Source organism: Aulonocara sp. 'chitande type north' Nkhata Bay, linkage group LG6 (assembly GCF_057382095.1).
Source record: "Aulonocara sp. 'chitande type north' Nkhata Bay isolate Kocher_YH1m ecotype deep benthic linkage group LG6, A_spYH_male_GT1.1, whole genome shotgun sequence".
Classification (NCBI taxonomy): domain Eukaryota; kingdom Metazoa; phylum Chordata; class Actinopteri; order Cichliformes; family Cichlidae; genus Aulonocara; species Aulonocara sp. 'chitande type north' Nkhata Bay.
This window is the reverse complement of record NC_141349.1, coordinates 27,246,617-27,268,190: the sequence shown is the minus strand read 5'-3', so window position 1 is coordinate 27,268,190 and position 21,574 is coordinate 27,246,617. Positions and strand designations below refer to the sequence as shown.

The window sequence follows — 21,574 nt, the reverse complement described above, 5'->3', positions numbered from 1 at the left end:
GTGTGTGTGTGTGTGTGTGTGTGTGTGTGTGTGTGTGTGTGTCAGAAAAGAATAATAGGTCCACTTGAAAGTAAAGTCCTTCCCATTTTTTGACTGATGTACAGTTTAATAGATACAGACATATAAAAACTTTAAAGCTCAGTCTACAATGAAAAGTACATACATTTTTAAAACCTTCACCACCTCCACTGGGTGATACGTGATATGTGCAGGGAGTTCTGGGGCTGAGTGCTTATAACCAGCACATTTATCTTTCTTTAAATTGGTGCTGCAGCTTCATCATATATTATGGTGGCACCATTACATCAATATGGTGTTATTTCAATATAAAGGAGGCAGAGTCCTGAATACAGGACTCAAAGGAGAGGAACTAGAAAATAATGGTGTTGACACCGTCTGTGAAATGTGATACTGTATGCATCACAGAGCAATGCTCTCAGTTTGCCGGTTCTGTTTTGTTTTAAGCTCCAGCTCCGTGTGTTTTGGGTGGTGACTGAAAGAAAGCAGCAGGATGTTTGATATCATTCTAAAAGAGTGATGATGATGAGAGCACTGATCCACGAGAGGCTTAGTATTGAGCTGCCACCCTCTACATGATCAGAGTATTGGGCTAGCAAACAAGGTTTGGGTACACAGTGATGGTGCAAACTTTGCAACTCCTTTTGGACGAGGGTTGGCTACAAACTGCTGGCAGAGGTTCGTGCAGTGAGATAGGTGACAAATGAAACTATAGTGAACCTAGAATGAATTCAGCTCATCTGTATCACAGTCCCGTGAAAAACCAAGTACACTCCATTATTCAAAGCTTGTAGAACCACCTTTAGCAGCAATAACTTGAATTTTTTTTCTGTGATTTTGTCAGTCTCTCACATCTTTGTTGGGGGATTTTGCCCCAGTATTTTTTACACATTGCTTCAATTTATTGATTTTTGCACTCATTTTTTTATGCACAGCTCTTTTAAGGTCTGACCACGACCTTTGATGTGTGGATTTTGACTGGGCCATTGCAACAGCTTAGTTGTTTTCTTTTTCAGCTATTCTGTTATAGATTTGTTGGTCTGCTTGGGATCATTGTTCTGTTGCATGAACCAAGCTTTAGGGAGTTCATGGCTGACTGAATGACTGCAATGGGCCAAGGTCCTGTGGCTCAAATCATCACCCCGCCACCACCGTGCTTGACAGTTAGCATGAGGTGTTTTCGCTGATATGCTGTTTCGAGTTGTGGTGGTTTTCTCCAAACATAGACTGTGCATTCTGGCCAAAAATCACCTTGGTCTTGTCTTTCCAAAGAACATTATTCCAGACGTCTTGTGATTTGTTCAGATAAACTTTGCAAACTTAAGTTGTTTTGCCATGTTCATTTTTTTGAGAAAAGCAACCTATCCAAACAGGCCATACTGGTTTGGGCTTTTTCTAATTGTACTGTCATAACACGCTAACTAAGGCCTGTGGAGTCTGATTTGTATCTACAGAGTTTTTTTGCAGTTTCTCTGAGTCTGACTTTGGGGTGAATTGGAGTTGCTGGGATGTCCACTCCTCAGAAGATTGTGGCGTTGTATTAACATACACCTTAATGCTCCAGACCGGAAAACTGAAAACTTTTCTGCTTTTGTAGAAGTGTATACACTAGATGTCAATCATTTACTCAAGCCCGTAGCATCTGGCTGCTACTTACCCTCTGAATTCCTGAGGAAGCAGTAAGGGTATACTTAGTTTTTCCTAGGACTGCACTGAAACCTGGGAAAGCTCTTTTTTTCATGTGACTGTACATACTGTAAATCACCAATTGTCACCAACTTGTCAGTGGTGGTAGTTTCTCCACCCATGAAACGTGCAACTGCTGAATGTAGACTGTGTTATTTGTATAAATTAGTCCAGTCAGAAATGTTAACAAGGGAAAAGTTCGAGGGGTACTCCAGGGGGAACTAAAGCACCCCAGGAAAATAGTTTGATGTCCTTCGCATATTGGTAGCTGTGAAAGGGAAATGCAGTCTAATTAATTAATTTAAATGAAATGACCGACCCGGAAGAGTCTGTCTGATATTTGTGTGAAACAGAAAATAGAGTCTGACCTTTAAAGTTATATATTCAATACTGTTCAAAAGTCTCGAGCCATCCTGCGTTTCTTTATATTTTGTTTCCAGACTTTCTGGTAATTTTTTAAAAGAGGTCTCGAGGCTTTCAGGAGGACTTTCAAAGTGTTTCTTTGGATATCGACTGCTTTTTCACTAGTTTTCAGTCTAGTTCTTGTAGCTGATTATTTTCAGGGATTTTTTTCTTCTTTTTTTTTTAAACCACATAACTGTGACCTATGAATTATTCAAGCATAAAAAGACACCGCACTCAAGGTATAAAGGTGTTGTGTCAATACATAACAGACAACCTAGCAAAGATTCTGCTGAAGCCTAATCAGAAATGGTCTCTTCCTTAAGAAGCCAATCTTACCATGATACCATGCATCTGATTGGCAACAGTTTCAGTTTTCAGCATGACAATGATCCCAAACGCTCAGCCAGTGCAGTAAAATAGAACCTGAATAATAATGGATTGGATTTATATAGCGCTTTTCAAGGCACCCAAAGTGCTTTACAATGCCACTATTCATTCACTCTCACATTCACACACTGGTGGAGGCAAACTACGGTTGTAGCCACAGCTGCCCTGGGGCAGACTGACAGAAGCGAGGCTGCCATATCACGCCATCGGCCCCTCTGGCCAACACCAGTAGGCGGTAGTGTCTTGCCCAAGGACACAACGACCAGGACAGAGAGCGCGGGGATCGAACCGGCGACCTTCCGGTTACAGATACGCCTCCCAACCCCCTGAGCCACGGTCGCCCCATGTTACACTTTATATTCAACACTGAGTGTTTTGAATAGAAAAACACTCAGCATGACTCACCTATCAGTCATGGATTGTCTGTCCAGAGCCTTGACGGCAACACTGTTGAAGCAGTTTAGGATCATTTTGACTGAGAAGAGAACAAAAGGCAGCCAACATCCAAAGAAGAGCTTTGAATGTCTTTCAAGAAGCCTTCAAAAACATTTACTCAAGACTACTTAAAGAAACTACCAGAAAGCTTGTTCACAGAAGTTCACGATGTGTTGAAGAATAAAGGTGGTCATACCAAAAATTTACTTTTAAGTTTGTTAAAACTGTACAAATTCTGTTTTACTTATTATCTTTTCATCTGTGATGGCATGTTTCAGTAAACTTATTCCTCATTTTCCAAGCAAAATTTAAAAAAAATGAGGGGTGGCTCAAGACTTTTGCACAGTACCCTACTGTACTAAAAAAATAATAGTGAAACTACCGCCTTGGTCTACTACCGTTACATTTTGTACCTCAGGAAATAAAAGACACAACTGTTCCTGATGTGAATCTTTGCCTTCAGAGAATACACCTTCTCCACTTCGACTGATAGCATGTCCTCCACACTGCTCACCTCACTACCTGCCAGATCTTATACTCTACAGCACGCTGACACACACTCATACATACACAGACGTGGCCTTCCAGGTGCTATCACTTTCCATTGTGTCGTGCGAGATGGATAAAGAGGTCAGTACGGAGAGAACATTCACCTTGGATCAGATCGTTCGGAGTCAGATTGATCCAGACGTCGACACACTGTTGGGAACTTCCCGAGTGGCGTACATTAAAGTGCTGGCTTGTGAAAGGATGTGATTGTGACATGTAGCTGTGTGGATGCTTGAGTGTTGTGACACATCTCCACGAATTTATCCAAATGGAAGTAAAATCTTGCCGTGTACACGAGGCCAGCACATCAAGCATTACCTCTCATTACCTCTTGCAGATTGTTTGGCTGTCAACACACATACAGGTTAAGAGATCAGACTCATCGATGTTTGCTCATTTCCGTTGCTTCCTGTTTGAGTCAAGTTGTATGCAGAGGGGAAGGGGTCAGTAGCGGCTTTGCAACAGGAAATAGTGGAACTGCATACAGAATAGCCAGGAATGATGCAAGATCAGGAGGAACAGGTAAAGGTGGAGGAGAGGGGTGGGGTGGGAACAATGAAAAATAAGAATAAGCAGAGTAATAGGAGAAGAATTTTAATCATAGATATTTCTTTCACATGATAAATTCTGCTCATTAATCTAATATATCATCAATTTGGTTCACATTCTACAAAAAAAGCGCAAGCTATGCAGATTTAATAGCAGTAAGTATTCAGTTTGGAGAGCTGTTGCAAACTGTTTAGATGAATCAGTCATGCTGGAGCTAAACATCTGTTTGGAAATTTAAAGGGAATCAATGAATTCCCATTTGTGCTTTGTAGTCACAAGTCAGTCTAAAAAGTAGGTTATTCTATCAAATATTTCTCAGGCAATCTCCCACCACTTTGATCATTTAAATTTCCTTTTTGAGGCCATTTATTTCCCAAATCTTTCTGCCCTAATGTGACGTGATGCTCATTCTATTGTTTCAGCTCTGTTGATGTGACAAAAGTAGTTCTTTAATCACCAAAAAAATCACCTTGCAACGGATTGCATTTCCCCAAGTTGAAAGGTTATACTCCTTGTTTTAGTCCATCCAATGACTATCTGTGTGTTACTCATCAGCATGAAAAAACTGTCAGCCCCCCACTTTAATACTACCACATAACACAGTGCTCTGTATCCCTCACTGAGGCTCATTTTGGTCTTAATGTACCAACCTACTGTTTGTCCCAGCAAGTCTAATACTTTTGTTTTATCAATGGAGTCTCAAACGCGTGCACAGCTTTGCCGTCTTCATTGGCACTGTGTCTCTTACTCTCACCTCGACATATGGACATAGATGACATGCATATTTTGTTTTTTTTAACATGCAGGGTTAATATTTTATCCTAAGCAACAATTTTTCCCTAAACCAAAGTAGTTTTTCGTCAATACACCCAAACAAAAATTAAATGAACACAAAAGTTGAAAAATGTAACTAAAAACAGAATGCATCGATTTGCAAATATTCTAAACCCATGTTTTATTCACAGTAAAATGCAGAAAACATGACATTTTGAAAGTGAGACATTTTTATTTCATAAAACAAATATTAGCTCATTTTGAATTTGGCAGTAAACGTTGGGTAACAAAAGGCTGGAAAATTAAGTGGTACTAAAAAGAAACAGCTGGAGGAACATTTTGTAACTAATTAGGTGAACTTTCAACAAGTCAGTAAAATGATTGGACCATCGAGCGGCAGATGGCCGCCCATCCCTGAGCTTCATTCTTCTGGAGGTTTCTTCCTGTTAAAAAGCATATTTCCTTTCTACTGTCACGCAAGTGATTACACATGGGCTACATGCAGTGTTGGGGAGTAACGGAATACATGTACCGCCGTTACGTATTTAAAATACAAAATATGAGTAACTGTATTCCGTTACAGTTACCGTTTAAAAAGGTGGTATTCAGAATACAGTTACTTTGTTGAAATAAATGGATTACACTGCGGTACTTTCCTGTTTCATTTTGTCGCGGGTCAGGACTGTTTGGGTTTTGTTTGACAGCTACGTTCTGTTGTTCCAGGCGGCAGCGCTACGGTTGCCATGGTTACAGGGCGACGCTCTCTCTCTCTCTCTCTCTGCGACTGTGTGTTTCCTGGGTGAGAGAGCGCCTTTTCGTTGTTGTTGTTGTGCTAAGCTAACAGGCAGAATGCTACAAGCATAGCTCTAAAGAATGTAGCATCATGGCCAGTGTAGTCCGTGTTGCAGGGAGAATGGACTGCCATACACATTATGGGTCTGTGAGCGCGAGGAGGGAGAGAGAAAAAGGGGAGTGGAAAGGTTAGAGTTGTCATCGAGGAAAAACGGGAGCTGGAAGCATGTAAATATAATAATAACCACTTCAGCCAAGAAGAGTGCCTGACGAGCCCAGTTGTAAGTAAGCTATTAAGACTCGACTGTACACCGTGTTCGTGTTTTCCTCCGAAAACAATAAGTTCCGTTGGAGCAGTCTTTCAATGTCTCTCTCTGTCTCTCGCAAGAAAAGTTGACCCACACAACAAAGTAAAGCTATTTTTCGGCTACGAGCCGACAGCGACCCCGCCGTATTAGTCAGAGGTCCCTTTACTACAGCTCGGAGTCGCGGACCTTCAGTAATAGTAATAAATCACACAGCAATAGTACATTCACGTTGTTGTAAAAAGCATGATAATATATTAAGTAATCCAAAGTATTCAGAATACGTTACTGTCATTGAGTAACGTAACGGAATACGTTACAGAATACATTTTGGGGCATGTATTCTGTATTCTGTAATGGAATACATTTTAAAAGTAACCTTCCCAACACTGGCTACATGTGATTGTTAGGGTTTTCTCTGTATTATTGTAGGGTCTTTACCTTACAGCATAAAGTTGTATTGTTGTGATTTGGTGCCATATTAATAAAACTGAATTGAACTGAACTATAAAGAGAGCATGTTTGACAGGCAGAGTTTCTCAGAGGCAAAGATGGACAGAGATTCCCCAATCTGCAAACAAAACTGTGTCTGCAAGCTGTGGAACTTCATCCTAATTATAGAATATTGTTCTGCAATGTAAAATTGCAAAACTGAAGTTCTAATCATGTATATTACATAGTATCAGCAAAACATCCAGAGAATCTGGAGAAATCTCTGTGCGCAAGGGACAAGTCCATAAATCAAAACTGTTTGTAATCTTTGGCTGCTCGGGCAGGACTGCATGATTCTGTCATAGAAATCACTGCACGGACTCAGAAACACTTCCAGAAATCAGTGTCTGTGAGACGACTGCGTCATCTAAAAATGTATGTTGCAAAAACGTAGTCATATATGAAAATGATCCAGAAACACCGCCGTCTTCTTTTGACCTAACCTCTTTGAAAATGTAATAAGACTAAGTGGAAAATGTCAATTTTGAATTTAAGATTCTTTTCGTAAAACATGAATTCTGCATTCTCCAGACCAAAGAGAAGAGGCTCCATCTGGCTTGTAATCAGAGCTCAGTTCAAAAGCCTGAATCTGGTGTTAGAGCATTCTCATTCCCAACGTGTCACATACCGACGATTTGTAACGGCCCGAGGCATTGCATAGTAACGTGAAAGGTACCCTTCCACATCCTTTTGAGACGATCCGGATTCTCAATTGAATCTAACAGATTACCACTTGTGGCGGTAACACATCTCCGTTTCCAGAGCAGAGGCTCCAGCCCTCCATTCCAGGCCTAACTATAACCTTAATCCTTAACCAAAACCTTAACCCTATCAGATCGTGTTTTCCAAAGTGATTCCAAACAGCTCTCATGCCTCCGAGCGCATAACATACTGACGATTTGTCACATAGTGTTGGGATGTTATGTGTTGGGATGGGAACATGTTTGTTAGAGTCTAATGAACTGGAAAGGCACCATTGATGCTGAAAGGTATATATAGGTTTAATTAAGAGCAACATTATTATGCCGATAATAATGGACTCAACTCGTGATGTTGCTGCCATCAAATTCAAAATGACCTTATTTTGTTCTTACATTTTCTTTGTTTAAGCATTTGATATGTTTTCCAAAGTGCAAAACACAAAACTCCTAAATGATCTACAATGTAATCTGCGTGTGTTGAAAATACCAGCAATAATTTTAAAAAATGTGCATATGATACAAGCGTAAATAATCCAGAACCACCGAGCACTGGTTTGAACAAAGTCACTGTGCTCTGCTGCTTCGTGATATTTTCTATGTAAACTCAGCAGTGGGTACACAATGTTTGTTCATACTTGTTTATCCATGTCTTTTTATTTATTTCGTTTTTACTATTTGCCTCATTAGGAAGAATAGTGGAGTCAAAAAGTTCTTATTGGACTTTATTGGTGTTAATTTGTTAGTATTGTTCACTGTAAATTGACAAACACTGCAATAAATGCACAGCAATCGTAATTGTGTGGGGAAAATCTGATATTGTGTCAACCACTTCTCCCTCGACCGCTCCAACCTCCTGATGCAGACTCTATTGTTCTATAAAACAGGGCCATTATCTCGCTGTATTTAATCATCAGGACACTAGTGTTGAAGGACTTGTGTGTACTTCTGTGACACCCATCAAATCTGGTAGAAAAGCAGAATTTGACCCCTCTGGATACAAACACAGTGCACACGACCACACCTATGTGTGCAAACACTCACACACACAATAGTTTTATGTAAGCAGCAGGAAAATACCTTATACACACCATAAGCTCATACACAGATCTAACAAATCTCTCTGGACGTGTCCTCCCCCTTTAGTAATCTCCCCGGGGATGCGGAACTGGCGGCGACACAGTTTTTAGACGGAAACCCTTCTCACATGACCATGCACACTTCCTCTCCTAGGACTGCTGAGTCCCAGCAGGCAGTTGTATTTTTGGTCCCCCCCCCCCCACCAACACAACAAAGGGGTTAGCCTTGCATAAGCAGTCCTTAATGAGGAGGCTTGTCTGGGGGGCATTCAGTCAGAATAATAGAACGTGACATTTGTTGCATGTACATGAGACCTCAGCTGTTTTTGGCAACAATGGCCCATCTAGAAAAAACCAAACAAGTGCCGTCTTGTTTTGTACACATATTTATACATTTAGACACCTACAAACCCATCTGCATGTCACACTTGACCAGCGCTTTTGACCGGTGTGTATGTGTCTCCAGGTGAGATGGAGGAGTTGGAGGCCCTCTGGCTGACGGGCATCTGCCACAATGAGAAGAACGAGGTGATGAGCAGTCAGCTGGACGTGGACAACATGGCAGGGGTCTTCTACATGCTCGGGGCTGCCATGGTTCTGTCATTCATCACCTTCATCTGTGAACATTTGTTCTACTGGCAGCTGCGCTTCTGCTTCATGGGCGTGTGCTCTGGAAAGCCCGGATTCACCTTTTCCATTAGCAGAGTGAGTGTGCTCGTGTTTTATTTTAGGTCTGACCTCTGTCCTTCTGACAGAAAGATCACAGGAGTGGCTGTTTTAAAACCACTGGCTGTGGTTGAGGTGGATGGAGTCAGTCAGGGAGATGCGATGACTCACCTGAGCTACCTGCGGCTTCTTTTTTTTTTTTTTTTTTAGCTCAGGCTGTTGTTAACAACAAAAACAAATTCTAGTGATATAAAAAAAATACTCCAGATAGCTGCTAGAGCCCGTTATTATCTATTCAAACTCAATTTAATACTGCCAGTCATAGACAAAGAAGGTGTTTATCCTTTATCCAATTATGTGCATTTCAGTGTCACTTTTGTTAGTTAACATCTATTTCATATTTTATTTAGTGGAATTAATGCAACAAGAAAAAATCCTATTTTACTTTATTGGTGGATTACTTTAGAGATCATTGCAGGGCAGTAACATAACTGACCTCTGAAAGCACTGATATATGGGTTTACAACAGCTGCATCTTAAATAAATAACATAGGCAACAAATGTCCTTCCAGAAACTGATCTTACCCTCTGGCAGCCATCTTGGTAACACCTCTGGGGAACTTATTTGGCATTTAATTCGAGGTCTCTGTCACACTTAACAGGGAGAAAGCCATAACTTTAATTGTAATGGTTACCAGAACTGCATGTTCACATGAAATGGTGAAAAACAGCTTCAAAAGATAGCACTTAGACTACATATATGAGAAGTTATGCAACGTTACAGCATCCAGGAGCGACAACAGCAGCTCTTCCTAAAGAGCATGGAGCAAATGCTGTGCTAAATCACATGATCAGTACACTAAGACAAGAAATCTGAGTGAACTTGGGTGCATTTTTGTCTTTTCTATGATGACAAGTCAATATGTTGATGTTGAAGCTCTGCTGTTCACATGTCAGTGCAAAAACAGAAAAAAGAAGAAAGGACGCTTCATGGCCCTGATGTTCGATCCTGCAGGTGCTTCTCAGCAGGCCAGGTATAAGTACAAAAAAGAGAAACAAAGCCCAGGAAAACTTAAAAAAAAATAAAAAATTTCCAGCCTCTACAAATATGACCGTAAAGAAGTACTGAGACACTTTGTCATCAGCTAAACACCCGATAACGCCCATCAACTCTAACACAAATGGCTTATCCTGTATTTTTATCAGTTTTGTTACATCCTCCTCCCTTCACCTCCAACCGGTCACGGCAGATGACCGGCCCTCGTCGATGACAGCCTCGTTCTGCTCTAGGTTTCTTCCTGTTAAAAGGGAGTTTTTCCTTCCTGCTGTCACCTAAGTGCTTGCTCATAGGGGCATGAGCACAGGGAGTCATATGCTTGTTGGGGTTTTCTCTGTTTTCTCTGTATTAGTGTAGGGTCTCTACCTTACAATATAAGGCACCTTGAGGCAATTATTGTTGTAATTTGGTGCTACATTAATAAAACTGAATTGAATGGAATTGATTGGTTCTTTGGAAATAACAAATTAACACAAAAAGTAGGCATTTCAGAGGCTTGACACAAACTGTTTGTTATCCATATCTGAAAAGCAAATGTGCTTCTGTCTGCTAGAAATACCTGCACTTGGAGCTGAGGTGAAAAGCGAGCCATCGTCAAGAAGCGAGACACAGAAATCATTAAGATTTGGACACATTTTCAGAGCCTCTCTCCTGGAAGTCATTCATTGTGCCGTGCTTGTTTGTAAGCAGAGGGAGTTAGCATGCTAAAAATGAAACCTGAGAGAAGCTGAAACCTTTTTTTTTTTACCTTGTCACCTCCTCCCCATGTAAATTGGGTCCATATAAATAGTCATTTGAAGTGTCAAGCATTTGCATAATGTTACCTTTTAAGAAGCAGGTTGCTGTTGTATGCAAATTGCCTTAGTTATTATTGCCCAGGAAAAAGGGACACTGCTGTTTATGGGTTTGGTCTTAAGGATGAAGGTGTTTCTAATTGTAAGGTAATCTGGTTTACACCTACTCAGAATGACCAGAAGGACAATAAAAGAGAGCGCAGGCCATAAGCGCTACTGAAGCACACTGTCTTCTGTGTTTTTGAAATGGTAGCAACCTCCATCTGTGTTAGATTTCTTTTTCTTTTTTTTTTTTACAAAGCGTGAGAAGAGCTTGTCACTTGTTGAATTAAATAAATTCTAGTTGCAGACAAATTTCAGAATTGTCTCCTACAACTCAAGAGCGGATTAGTCAAGCAGATGTATGGGCAGAAATCTGTGCCATCAGAAACTGAATTTGAATAAGTTCAATTTGAATTTGAATTGCTCAGATTGAATCTGAATTGTAACTTGAATAAATGCTTTTGAAAACTGAATTTGAATTAGTCTAATTTGAAATTGAATTTATGGTTTGAAAATGATCATCACTAAATTGAAATTGAATTTTATATTTTGAAAATGAATTGATTTGCTTTGAAACTGCATTTTATCCTTTAAAAATTCAGCTCTCGAATAATTTCAGTTTCACTTCTCACCATTCAGTTTCAGTTCTACAATTCAATTTCAGTTCCAAAATTCAGTTTTTTGGAACTTACATCCGGTTCCGGTTCAAGCGCAGATTAATAGAACTACGTTTTACTAGCGGACCGAAAGTGTCACCGACGGGCATCTACAGCGTCTTGAGCTGAATTAAGGCTTCAGAAGTCATTCGTCATGTCGAATGACCAGCGGATAAACTCTCAGGTTGGTAATAAATGTATTACATGTATAAGAACAAGCGTCATGTTAACAAATGATAGCCGTACAGTAACTGTTATGCTTATTGTAGCTGTTAGCTAAAAACGCTAATTTAGCGTAGTTTGCCCTGAATTCAGCTTTGACAAACAAATATGATCGACTGTTTCTAGTAGAATTCCAAAGTTGTCATCTTGTACCCTCTCAGAATGCTTGCAGAGACCCCTACAGTAGGGAAACATGCAAAACGGTGCCCAAACCTTTGTATTTTAGCTTTATTTATGCCTTACACAGCATCTCAACTCTTTAGCTAACTTAATAACTTTAGCTAAAGTGAATAGTTAGTCTAATTCATTAGTGCAGCATTACTGGATCACCTCTGTTTGAAGTGATATAATGTGATATACAACTATCACTGAAACAGCAAACTTTGTAAATAAGCAAACAACACTTCTCATTCTCTAAACGTTTGGCCACAGCTGTAGATTACACTATCAGTACTTGTTCACTCTTGACAATAATTACATTTCTAAATTTACTTTGTGCATTTACAGGTAAACAATATCTAATATTTTATCTAAATGACTGCTTTGTCTTTGAAAAGGGTGAAGAGCCTGAGGCCGGTGACAGTCCAGTTCTACTCTAAGTACATCCTTACAGTGGCTCACAGGACAAGGCCACATTCCTGTCCTGCCAGAAGAGAAGACAAACTTCAGAGTCTTCATGCAGTTCAACCACACCTGTCATATTCCATATGACAGGGGTCTCAAACTCCAGTCCTCAAGGGTCAAAGTGTCATGCAACTTTTCCATGCCCTCGAGGACTGGAGTTTGAGACACCTGCCGTATGGTGTTCATGCTGTTTTCTACCCCACAGTTACAGCATGTCTGACTGCCTGTTCAGCATATGCAAAAATATATGAGTTTAAGCATGTGATGACTAAGGCCTTCCATTATGGTGTTTGTCATCACATGTCACAGACATCTGGATGATCATTTGGAATAAATAAAATACTAAAAACATGTTACTTCATCTTTTATCTTTATTATTATTATTATTGTTCTTATTTTACACTTTTCATTGTTAGGCATTAGGTTTATTTGTAGTAGTCCTTTCCAACGTCTTTCCCTCTTCCATGTTACTGTGTCAGCTTGTCAGCATCTATTTGGGGTTGGGAGTGGAACAGAAAGTAAAGAAATCCAAAGTGCCATTAAAACCAGCAGAGGTTCTTATATTTCAGAAGAAGGGATTAATTCAAAAGAAATGACCTCAATGCCATATTTTATTTAGGAACCCTAGAGAGCACTTTGCAAAATAACACATTCTTATAATTTCACCCTCAGATGAGCCAAGCTACGACTGTCAGGGAAGGTGATGTAGGTACAGAGCATATGAGAATGGTTAAGTTAATGTCTCTTGTCTATATGAAGGCACAAGAGGGATCAATGGCAAGGCGTAGAGATTCAGTATCTTCAGTCTTCAGTGGACACTCCATTTCTGGCACAAAACACCTGTAAAAGATGGTCGATTTAGGAGGTGACCCGACAACTTCAGCCTGTCAAACATAGTAATGGAGCAGTGTGTTTTTAAAAAGCAAAAATCTAATTAAGCATGCACTCAGTACCCTAAAAATTATTATGGTAGTTAAACACAGTGCTAGTCACATATCATATCTGCACTAATGAATTAGACTAACTATTCACTTTAGCTAAAGTTATGAAGTTAGCTAAAGAGTTGGGATGCTGTGTAAGGCATAAATAAAGCTAAAATACAAAGGTTTGGGCACCGTTTTGCATGTTTCCCTACTGTAGGGGTCTCTGCAAGCATTCTGAGAGGGTCCAAGATGACAACTTTGGAATTCTACTAGAAACAGTCGATCATATTTGTTTGTCAAAGCTGAATTCAGGGCAAACTACGCTAAATTAGCGTTTTTAGCTAACAGCTACAATAAGCATAACAGTTACTGTACGGCTATCTTTTGGTAACATGACGCTTGTTCTTATACATGTAATACATTTATTACCAACCTGAGAGTTTATCCGCTGGTCATTCGACATGACGAATGACTTCTGAAGCCTTAATTCAGCTCAAGACGCTGTAGATGCCCGTCGGTAACACTTTCGGTTCGCTAGTAAAACGTAGTTCTATTAATCTGCGCTTGAACCGGAACCGGATGTAAGTTCCAAAAAACTGAATTTTGGAACTGAAATTGAATTGTAGAACTGAAACTGAATGGTGAGAAGTGAAACTGAAATTATTCGAGAGCTGAATTTTTAAAGGATAAAATGCAGTTTCAAAGCAAATCAATTCATTTTCAAACCATAAATTCAATTTCAAATTAGACTAATTCAAATTCAGTTTTCAAAAGCATTTATTCAAGTTACAATTCAGATTCAATCTGAGCAATTCAAATTCAAATTGAACTTATTCAAATTCAGTTTCTGATGGCACAGATTTCTGCCCGTACAGATGTCTGTCATACAGTTCCATGCCTGTTTGAAGATTGTAGCTGCGAGAAATATTTCCAAATGGCAGGGCAGGTCACATAAAGCAAGAAGGTGACAAGTGATGGGACAGCAAGGGGCTAAGAAAATTCAGAGACAGATCAAAAGATAAGTTAGCAACAGTCATGATAAAAGAATAAAACTGGTAACAGGACAAAGGGTAGCAGAGAACAGACACAGTGGTGTGCCTAGAACCTGTGTTTCATTACCTTTCACTGCAGCTGTAGTAGCGATAGATGCAGACAGATAAAGACAGACAATCCCATCGGAGCGGCTGCTGCTCACCAAAGCACCCGGAAACGGAGATAAGGCAGACCCAAAGACAGAATGGAGGCATAAAGGAAAAGAGGGGGTGGGGGTGGTTGACGAATCGCATTCATGAAAGTGACTAAGAGGCCGACGGAAACAGTTTCTGACAAGTTGACGCCTTTGAGGAATACTGGCCTGCACACTGGCTGGTGGGTAGTGCGTCCTCGACCTTTCAGAGTTGGCTGTTGCCTAAACCACAGATTCCCCCAGCCCCCATTTAAATATGCTTGTTTGACTCCACTCGCAAAATCTTCCGCTCACATGAAAATGCTGCTTCTACTAACCAACCATAGCAAACACACACACACACACACTGATGGATGGTGACCTTATGAGTAAAATTTAGTCAGTGGTTATATCTTTTACCTGTGAGACAAAAGTGATTGATCCCTATTGTTTATAAAGAGAAACAAGTAAGTAGAAAGACAGCAAGGCGAGTGTCTGCTAAATTTAAATGACATTGATCAAACCTATTGACTCACTTGCTCCCCTTGTGATATCAATTAAGGCTCTGATCTGCTCTGTCTCTTCTCACTCAGTTCTCTGTGTCTGAGGTTGAGGGCTGAGCAGCAGCTGTGAGGGTCCTCGTCGTTCCCCAGAGAAAATTCATTTATGAACTCAGACCCTATTACTGTTTAATAGTGTGTAAACAAGAGGGTGGTCATAGAGAACATGGCAATGCATTAACCTCTCTGCCTCTGCCTGTTTCTGTTTGCCTCCCTCTCCCTCTCTCCCTCTCTCTGTCTGTCTCTGTGTCTGGTATCTGCCTCCGTCTCTCTTAACATTAAACCCTCCTCTGGTTCTTGACTCCTTACTCCTGCCACACATTTTGCTGTTATTGTGATCTCTCTTGGGAGTCATACCTTATCACACTCACTCTTTCTCCCTTCCATGGTCTCACCCTCTCTTTATCTCTCTCTACCTTCCCTTTTCTTCTCATTATCAATCTGCAGGGTATCTACAGCTGCATCCATGGAGTCCAAATCGAGGAAAACAAGTCCACCATAGACTCCCCCTCATCCACCATAAAGAAGAACATGAACAACACTCACTCGAACATCCTGCGGTTGCTCCGCACTGCCAAGGATATGACTGCCGTTCCGGGCGTTAACGGCTCTCCACACGCCGCCCTGGAATATAGCCACAGCGGCCGTGAGTCGGCTATATACGATATCCAGGAGCACCGGCGCAGCCTGGTGGGTCACCCTGTAGACTGCAAGTCTGCGCCACCCTACATGCCAGAGGACAACATGTTCAGTGACTACATCAGCGAGGTGGAGAGGACTTTTGGCAACTTGCCCCTGAAGGACAGCAACTTGTACCAGGACCATTACCGGCACCACCACCCGGCTCTGGGTATGTCCGGCCCCCCGCCAAATAGGCCGCGTAGCTTAGGCAGCGCTAGCTCGTTGGAGGGGGGCATGTTCGATTGCGACAGTTTGGGGGGAGGGGTAGCGCCTATCTTCACCACCCAGCCCCGCCCCTCCATGACTCACAGGAATACCAGTAAATTTGACCTGATCGCTGGCCACACCCCTGCGGATTCCAGCCAGGGTGGGTTCAAGGGCAGCAATGTGTACGGCAGGTTTTCTTTCAAAGGAGGTGCATCCAGCACGGGGCTCATCGGGGGGCATGACAGGTACTGTGGGGGTGGGGGAGGCTCAGGGGGTGACGATGGGAACATTCGCTCTGATGTGTCGGATATCTCCACGCACACCGTCACCTACGGCAACCTGGAAGGAAACGCCAAGCGGCGTAAGCAGTACAGGGACAGCCTGAAAAAGAGGCCAGCCTCTGCCAAGTGCAGACGGGAGCAGGACGAGATAGAGCTGAGCGGCTTCAGGAGGAGACCCCACCACCACACCGTCCACCACCACTTCCCCCACGGGCCCCAGGCACACCGCACGGTCTCACCACCCCTGGAGCGGAAGAGGGGAGGAGGAGGGGGTAATGCTTCACCTTACTTATTCCGCAGGGATAAAGAGAACCTGAGGGATTTCTATGCGGACCAGTTCCGCTCCAAGGAGGGCAAGGCCATGTGGGAGCAAGAGGGTGGAAGTGGTGTGGGCGGTGGTAGCGGTGGTGGTATCTGTAAAAGCTTAGTACCTGTGGAAGACTTCCTCAAAGGTAAAGAAAAGAAATCGGATGGGCTTGGTCCGGTGTCGGCAGGGCAGCAGGCCCACACCTGCTGGGAAAAGGGGGTGTCAGGGATAGGAGGGGGTGGCATAGCAGGGGGTGACTGGGAGTGTCGTAACTGCCACAGTGTGTGCCACCATAGTGGAGGAGGCAGTACTTGTCCAGTTAGTGGAGTTGGGGGGACCAGCAGTCGTCCCAGCTCCGCCACATCCAAACGCTGTGACTCCTGTAAGATTCAGCCGAGCAACCTTTATAACATTAGTGAGGATAACAACATGATGTTCACTGGAGTTAAGGGTAGCGTAGGACCCAGCCAAACACAAACTCAGGCACAGCGCAGGAAGCTAGGGCCGGGCGGGAGGGTGTTACGGAGGCAGCACTCATACGACACATTTGTGGACCTGCAGAGGGAGGGGGCAGGTCGCATGGGGATGGGTGGGGGCGTTGGGGGGCAGTTTCAACAGCCCCGGAGTGTGAGCTTGAAAGACAGAGATCGCTCCATGGAGGGCCCCAGCCCTTATGCTCACATGTTTGAGAGGTATTCAGGTGATAGAGAGTCTCCAATGTTTGGAGGGATAGGCGGGGATAGGGCCAAGGGAGGCTCCTCCTGCAGTTTGTTCCGTGGAGGCGAAGGTGGGTTGCATCGGCGGTCGGTGGGGGAAAGAGACCTGAGGGACAGAGATAGAGCTATGATGGGAGGTGGGGGCTGTGGTGGTGGTGGTGGTGGTGGTGGTAGCAGAGGGGCCGGGACTTACTCCTTGTCTAAATCTCTCTACCCAGATAAGGTGAACCAGAATCCCTTCATCCCAACCTTCGGCGACGACCAGTGTCTTTTACACGGTGCCAAACCGTACTACATCAAAAAGCCACAGACGCAGCAACAGCAGCAGCAGCAGCAACTTCTCAACAACAGCCGAGGAGGAGGGGACTTCCGCAGCTCCATGGGAGCAACTTCCTATTTGCCCGCATCCGCCACAGCTGGGGTGATGTCCAATGTGGCCCCCAGGTTCCCCCAAGAGCTGTGTCTGGGCGGGGTGGGAGGGCCCATGGGGAACCACCACGGGGGCAACAAACTACTGCCTGGGGGCAGGGACACGTTAGGTTTGGGGCAGGGACAGAGACCATTCAACGGTGCCAGCAATGGACACGTTTATGAAAAGCTCTCCAGCATTGAGTCAGACGTTTGAGAGCGAAGACAGTGGAAGAAAGAGAGAGGCGAGAGGGAGGAGTTGAAGTGGGCGAAGAAAATGAGGGGAAGAGGAAAAAGCAGAAACAGCACAGGCTGATGACCTCTCTGCGTGAAGAAAATGACAAGGCACAATTGTGTGTATGTGTGTGTGCGCGCGCGCGTGTGTGCTGTTCTCACTCCACTAAATGGAAAGAATTTGGACAATGCACACAGGCCACTGCCGGCTAAGCTGTGGTGAAGTCCGGCGGGAGACAAGTTTTTAATGAGAAGAGAGGATTCTGGTGCTGCTCCGATGCTCAGTGAAAGATCTAAAGGGAGGGAGGGAGGAATGGGAGGGAAGTAGTAGGGAAGGGGGGGTGAAATCAAATTTCCAGCCTCTGCTCTCGTCACATGCTCTTTGTCTTTCCCTCCCTCCTGCAGCTCCTCAACACCAAAACAAACGTTTTGTTTAGCAACGGAAATACAATCATGAATGAGAAATCAACACTTCTGCTGAAGTAACAGGGTACACTAACAATAACTGTATTGATAATGTTAATAATATTATTGAATATTATTCCAGTGTTTAATGATGATCGGTTTGGATTGTTTTTAAAGTTTATTTATTTGAATAGTTCATGTTACATATTTGTATGATGTTGATTCTTTCTTAGCTTACCAATTTACAGGAGTCTGATAGACCCGATGTCGGTACAGATCTTTTTTTTCGTGGGGGGTGAGGGTGAGGGGGGGTTCCTGTAATTTGGACTCTTCTTTGCTATCAATTCTTCATGTTTTTTGTTTTGTTTTCTTTTACTTTTCTCACTTTTGATTGCTGTGAAGTGTACGTGAAAGGCATGATTTGCTGAGTACATCGTGTGTACTTGGAAAATTTGCAAAGGTCTTTTTTTTCTCAGCTGCAGAAACGACATCATCATACTGATTTGCCGTTTTGCTGTCATTTCTTTCTGCCTGGCAGTTCCAAATGGGTCTCACATTTTGAGCTGGATGTGCCTTAAAGGACTAATACTGATTCTCCATCTATCTTCTGTTGGAAAGACAGATTCACCTGCGAGTAATTAATCAATTGGTTTGAAAACTGAACATCCAAGTCACCATTTCCAATACGAGAGCAGAGTTCGAGGTGTTTAGCTGACTGTATAACACAATGCTAGACACGGAGGAAGCTTAAATTTGCACTTTGATCCCCGACCAATAAAAGAAAGCAGCGGCAGGATCGCACAGTTTAAATGCAGAATCGTCTTCTTGTATTAACGCCACAGTTAATCTAACCACAAGTAATTTTCCTTGAAATCATTTACCTCCACAAGCTTCATCACTCCTCCCCTCCTCATAACAGATGACCCAGAAGTCAACTATCCATTAATCATGTGTAAATCGTATTTAATGTCCTCTTGTTGCTGCCGTGGCGTTTCATTGGGTCTGGCTCAATTGGCCGTGACAGTTTTTCTGTTCAGGACAGGAACATAATGGACTTTCAGAGAGAGGCCTCTGTTTCTGGTATGAGCAGTTAATTTTTTTATGATTACTGTTACAAGCCTTGCCTGCCACATTAGATAGTCACATTTGAGGAATGGCAAGTGGGGTTTATCGCTGTATTGTGCAGGTGTCAACGACCACAGCGGGCTCGTGAATTTTTTTAAATACACAGTCCCACATAATTATCTCATAACTCAGAACAGTGCCACCGCAGTTTAAAAGACACTTTTCAGAGGATCTGTACATTTAAAAAAAAGTTTTCAGTCAGCTTAGCTGAGCATAAAGATTGAAGATAACAAGGGGAAGTAGCTAACCTGGCTCTATCTTGGAATAATAAAATCCACATATCAGTGCCTCTAAGGCTCACTAATAACATGTTGTATCCTATTAGTTTAATTATCTCAAATTGACATAAATACTTTTTCAGAGAGCTTGTAAGCTGTTGCCATGCCAGAAACTTCCATTTTTAGCACATCCAGCCAAAGGTCCAATAACCTTCTGCCACGGAAAAGCATCCATCCACAATTCAAAAGAATCGCTACTCCTCCGAGAGTATTAGTTAGATTTCAGTGAAATGTGCACACAGTGATCCCCTAATCAATCATCCAGATAGTGCTCAAGGTCAGGGTCACATTTGTAGGGCTCATAAGCCTACTACATCATTGATGTTCTGGTTTATTAGCAAGACAGTGATTACTGTTTTATACTCCTGTTTTGAAGCCTTAATCCTAGTTTTATTGAACTCATCGTCTGTTTTTATTTCTTTCTGGGAGCAGAAGTGACTGTTAGCATGGTGAATCTATTCACTGGACATATAATTCATTGTAGGCATACTGCTCTTTACCTATAAGAGCTCAGTAACATAGAAATAAAATACCACATGGTTTGGACAGTTTGTTACAGCATGTGCTTTCTTTACTAATATTATTAAAATTGCTTCAAAAGCCACAAAAACTGTCAAAATGTCGGGTTTACTGAATTAGCTGAAGTTAACCCTAGCACACAGCTAGTAGCCTAGCTTAGACGAGCCCCTCCCCCTGTCATTCCAAACAGCAAATTATGTGTTGGCTAACTATAAGATTTTATTAAATTTAAATGGATGAGTTATACAAAAGAACCTCTTCCAATTTATAAAAGAAAAAATAAGCTATAAAGACCAAAAACTGTTATTTTTTTAATAAATTTATTTTTTATGTAAAGTCAGCCAACTTAATATGGAAGTCTATAGGGAATTGTTTACCTCGAAACGCCATTAAAGGAACTACAAATCAAATTCAGCTTCATTTTTCAGCCCTGGGCTTGCTGGTTGGTCTCCAGTTTATGCTAACCCAAGCTAATTGACTGTAGCTTCATAATATCAACCTTCTAATCTACATTAGCAACATGTCAGCTTTTTCCTCCAGGTTATTATCCTGCAGTGGACCTGGATATATAATAAATGTACCCCTCTGTGCTCTCGGTCATCCTTTCTACACTCATCATTAACAAATCCCTCAAATAAAACATAAAAAAGAAATCTCAGTATGTACTGTAGCCCTGATTTATCCCTCCACCCGGCCCTAATCTGTTTCACATGCTGAGATTTTTGATGAAGAAGAGAATTGGCCCTCAAGTTCAAGGTCCTGTGTGGATTGTGTCAACTGCAGACTTTTGTAAGGGGGGAAAACAGAGTAAAGAGATGTAGGCGCACTAAAATAAGGTGGGACGCTGTGTGAAAAACACCACCTTTATTATCGATTGACTTCTTTTTATGTTGCTAAAAAAAAACCAGGCAGCTTCCAAATCCACATCAGACACTCAGATGATCTCTGCTCTGACTGAATATGAAGGTGAAAACTAAGTTGTGTATTTCCTAAGTTTCCTGCTCTCTCTGTCCTTTAAATTGTATTATTATTCATGAAAAGTATATTCTACTTAAAGTCACTGGTCCAGTTTGACTTGAAGTCATGTTACCAAACCAAATTTTGATATCTACAAAGCACAATCCTGTCTGAATGGATCTAATACTTAGTTTGTAGAACATCCCGGTCAATTTTTTAGAAGACTTTCCTTCCCTTGGTGGACAAGTCAGTATGTATGATACAAGGGTGATGATGAGGGGCGGGGGGTGTCCAGTGTTTGTAAGCACTTGCATGTATACATTTTTCTTTATTTCTGTTTTTTAACTTTCAATTTTAGCCCAAAAAATGTGTGTTCTTGAATGATATTTGGAATTTTATCACTTTCACTGGTACTGATGATCCATGTAGTACTATAGGTGTGTGTGTGTGTGTGTGTTTTTGTAAGAGAAGAGCGATCTAAAAGTCAAAATTTTTCAGTTTCACTCAAATGCCGAATCTGAGTAAAACTTTTCACTATGGTAAAGATAGAAGACACTTTTCTTTTCTTTTTTTTACTG

General features: G+C 42.0%; 1 protein-coding gene across 5 annotated transcripts in view; it reads left to right on the top strand.

Moving 5' to 3' along the window:
• Positions 1-18,407, top strand: part of grin2bb (glutamate receptor, ionotropic, N-methyl D-aspartate 2B, genome duplicate b) — a 135,971-nt gene extending 117,564 nt beyond the window's left edge. For all 5 annotated transcript variants that reach the window (XM_086296001.1, XM_086296000.1, XM_086295999.1 and 2 more), the window contains exons 15-16: positions 8,636-8,874; positions 15,326-18,407. In XM_086296001.1, the coding sequence (XP_086152127.1) occupies positions 8,636-8,874; positions 15,326-17,695 (2,609 nt within the window). In that variant the 3' untranslated portion in view covers positions 17,696-18,407. The remainder of the gene's footprint in view (positions 1-8,635; positions 8,875-15,325) is intronic.
• The last annotated feature ends 3,167 nt before the right edge of the window (positions 18,408-21,574 follow it).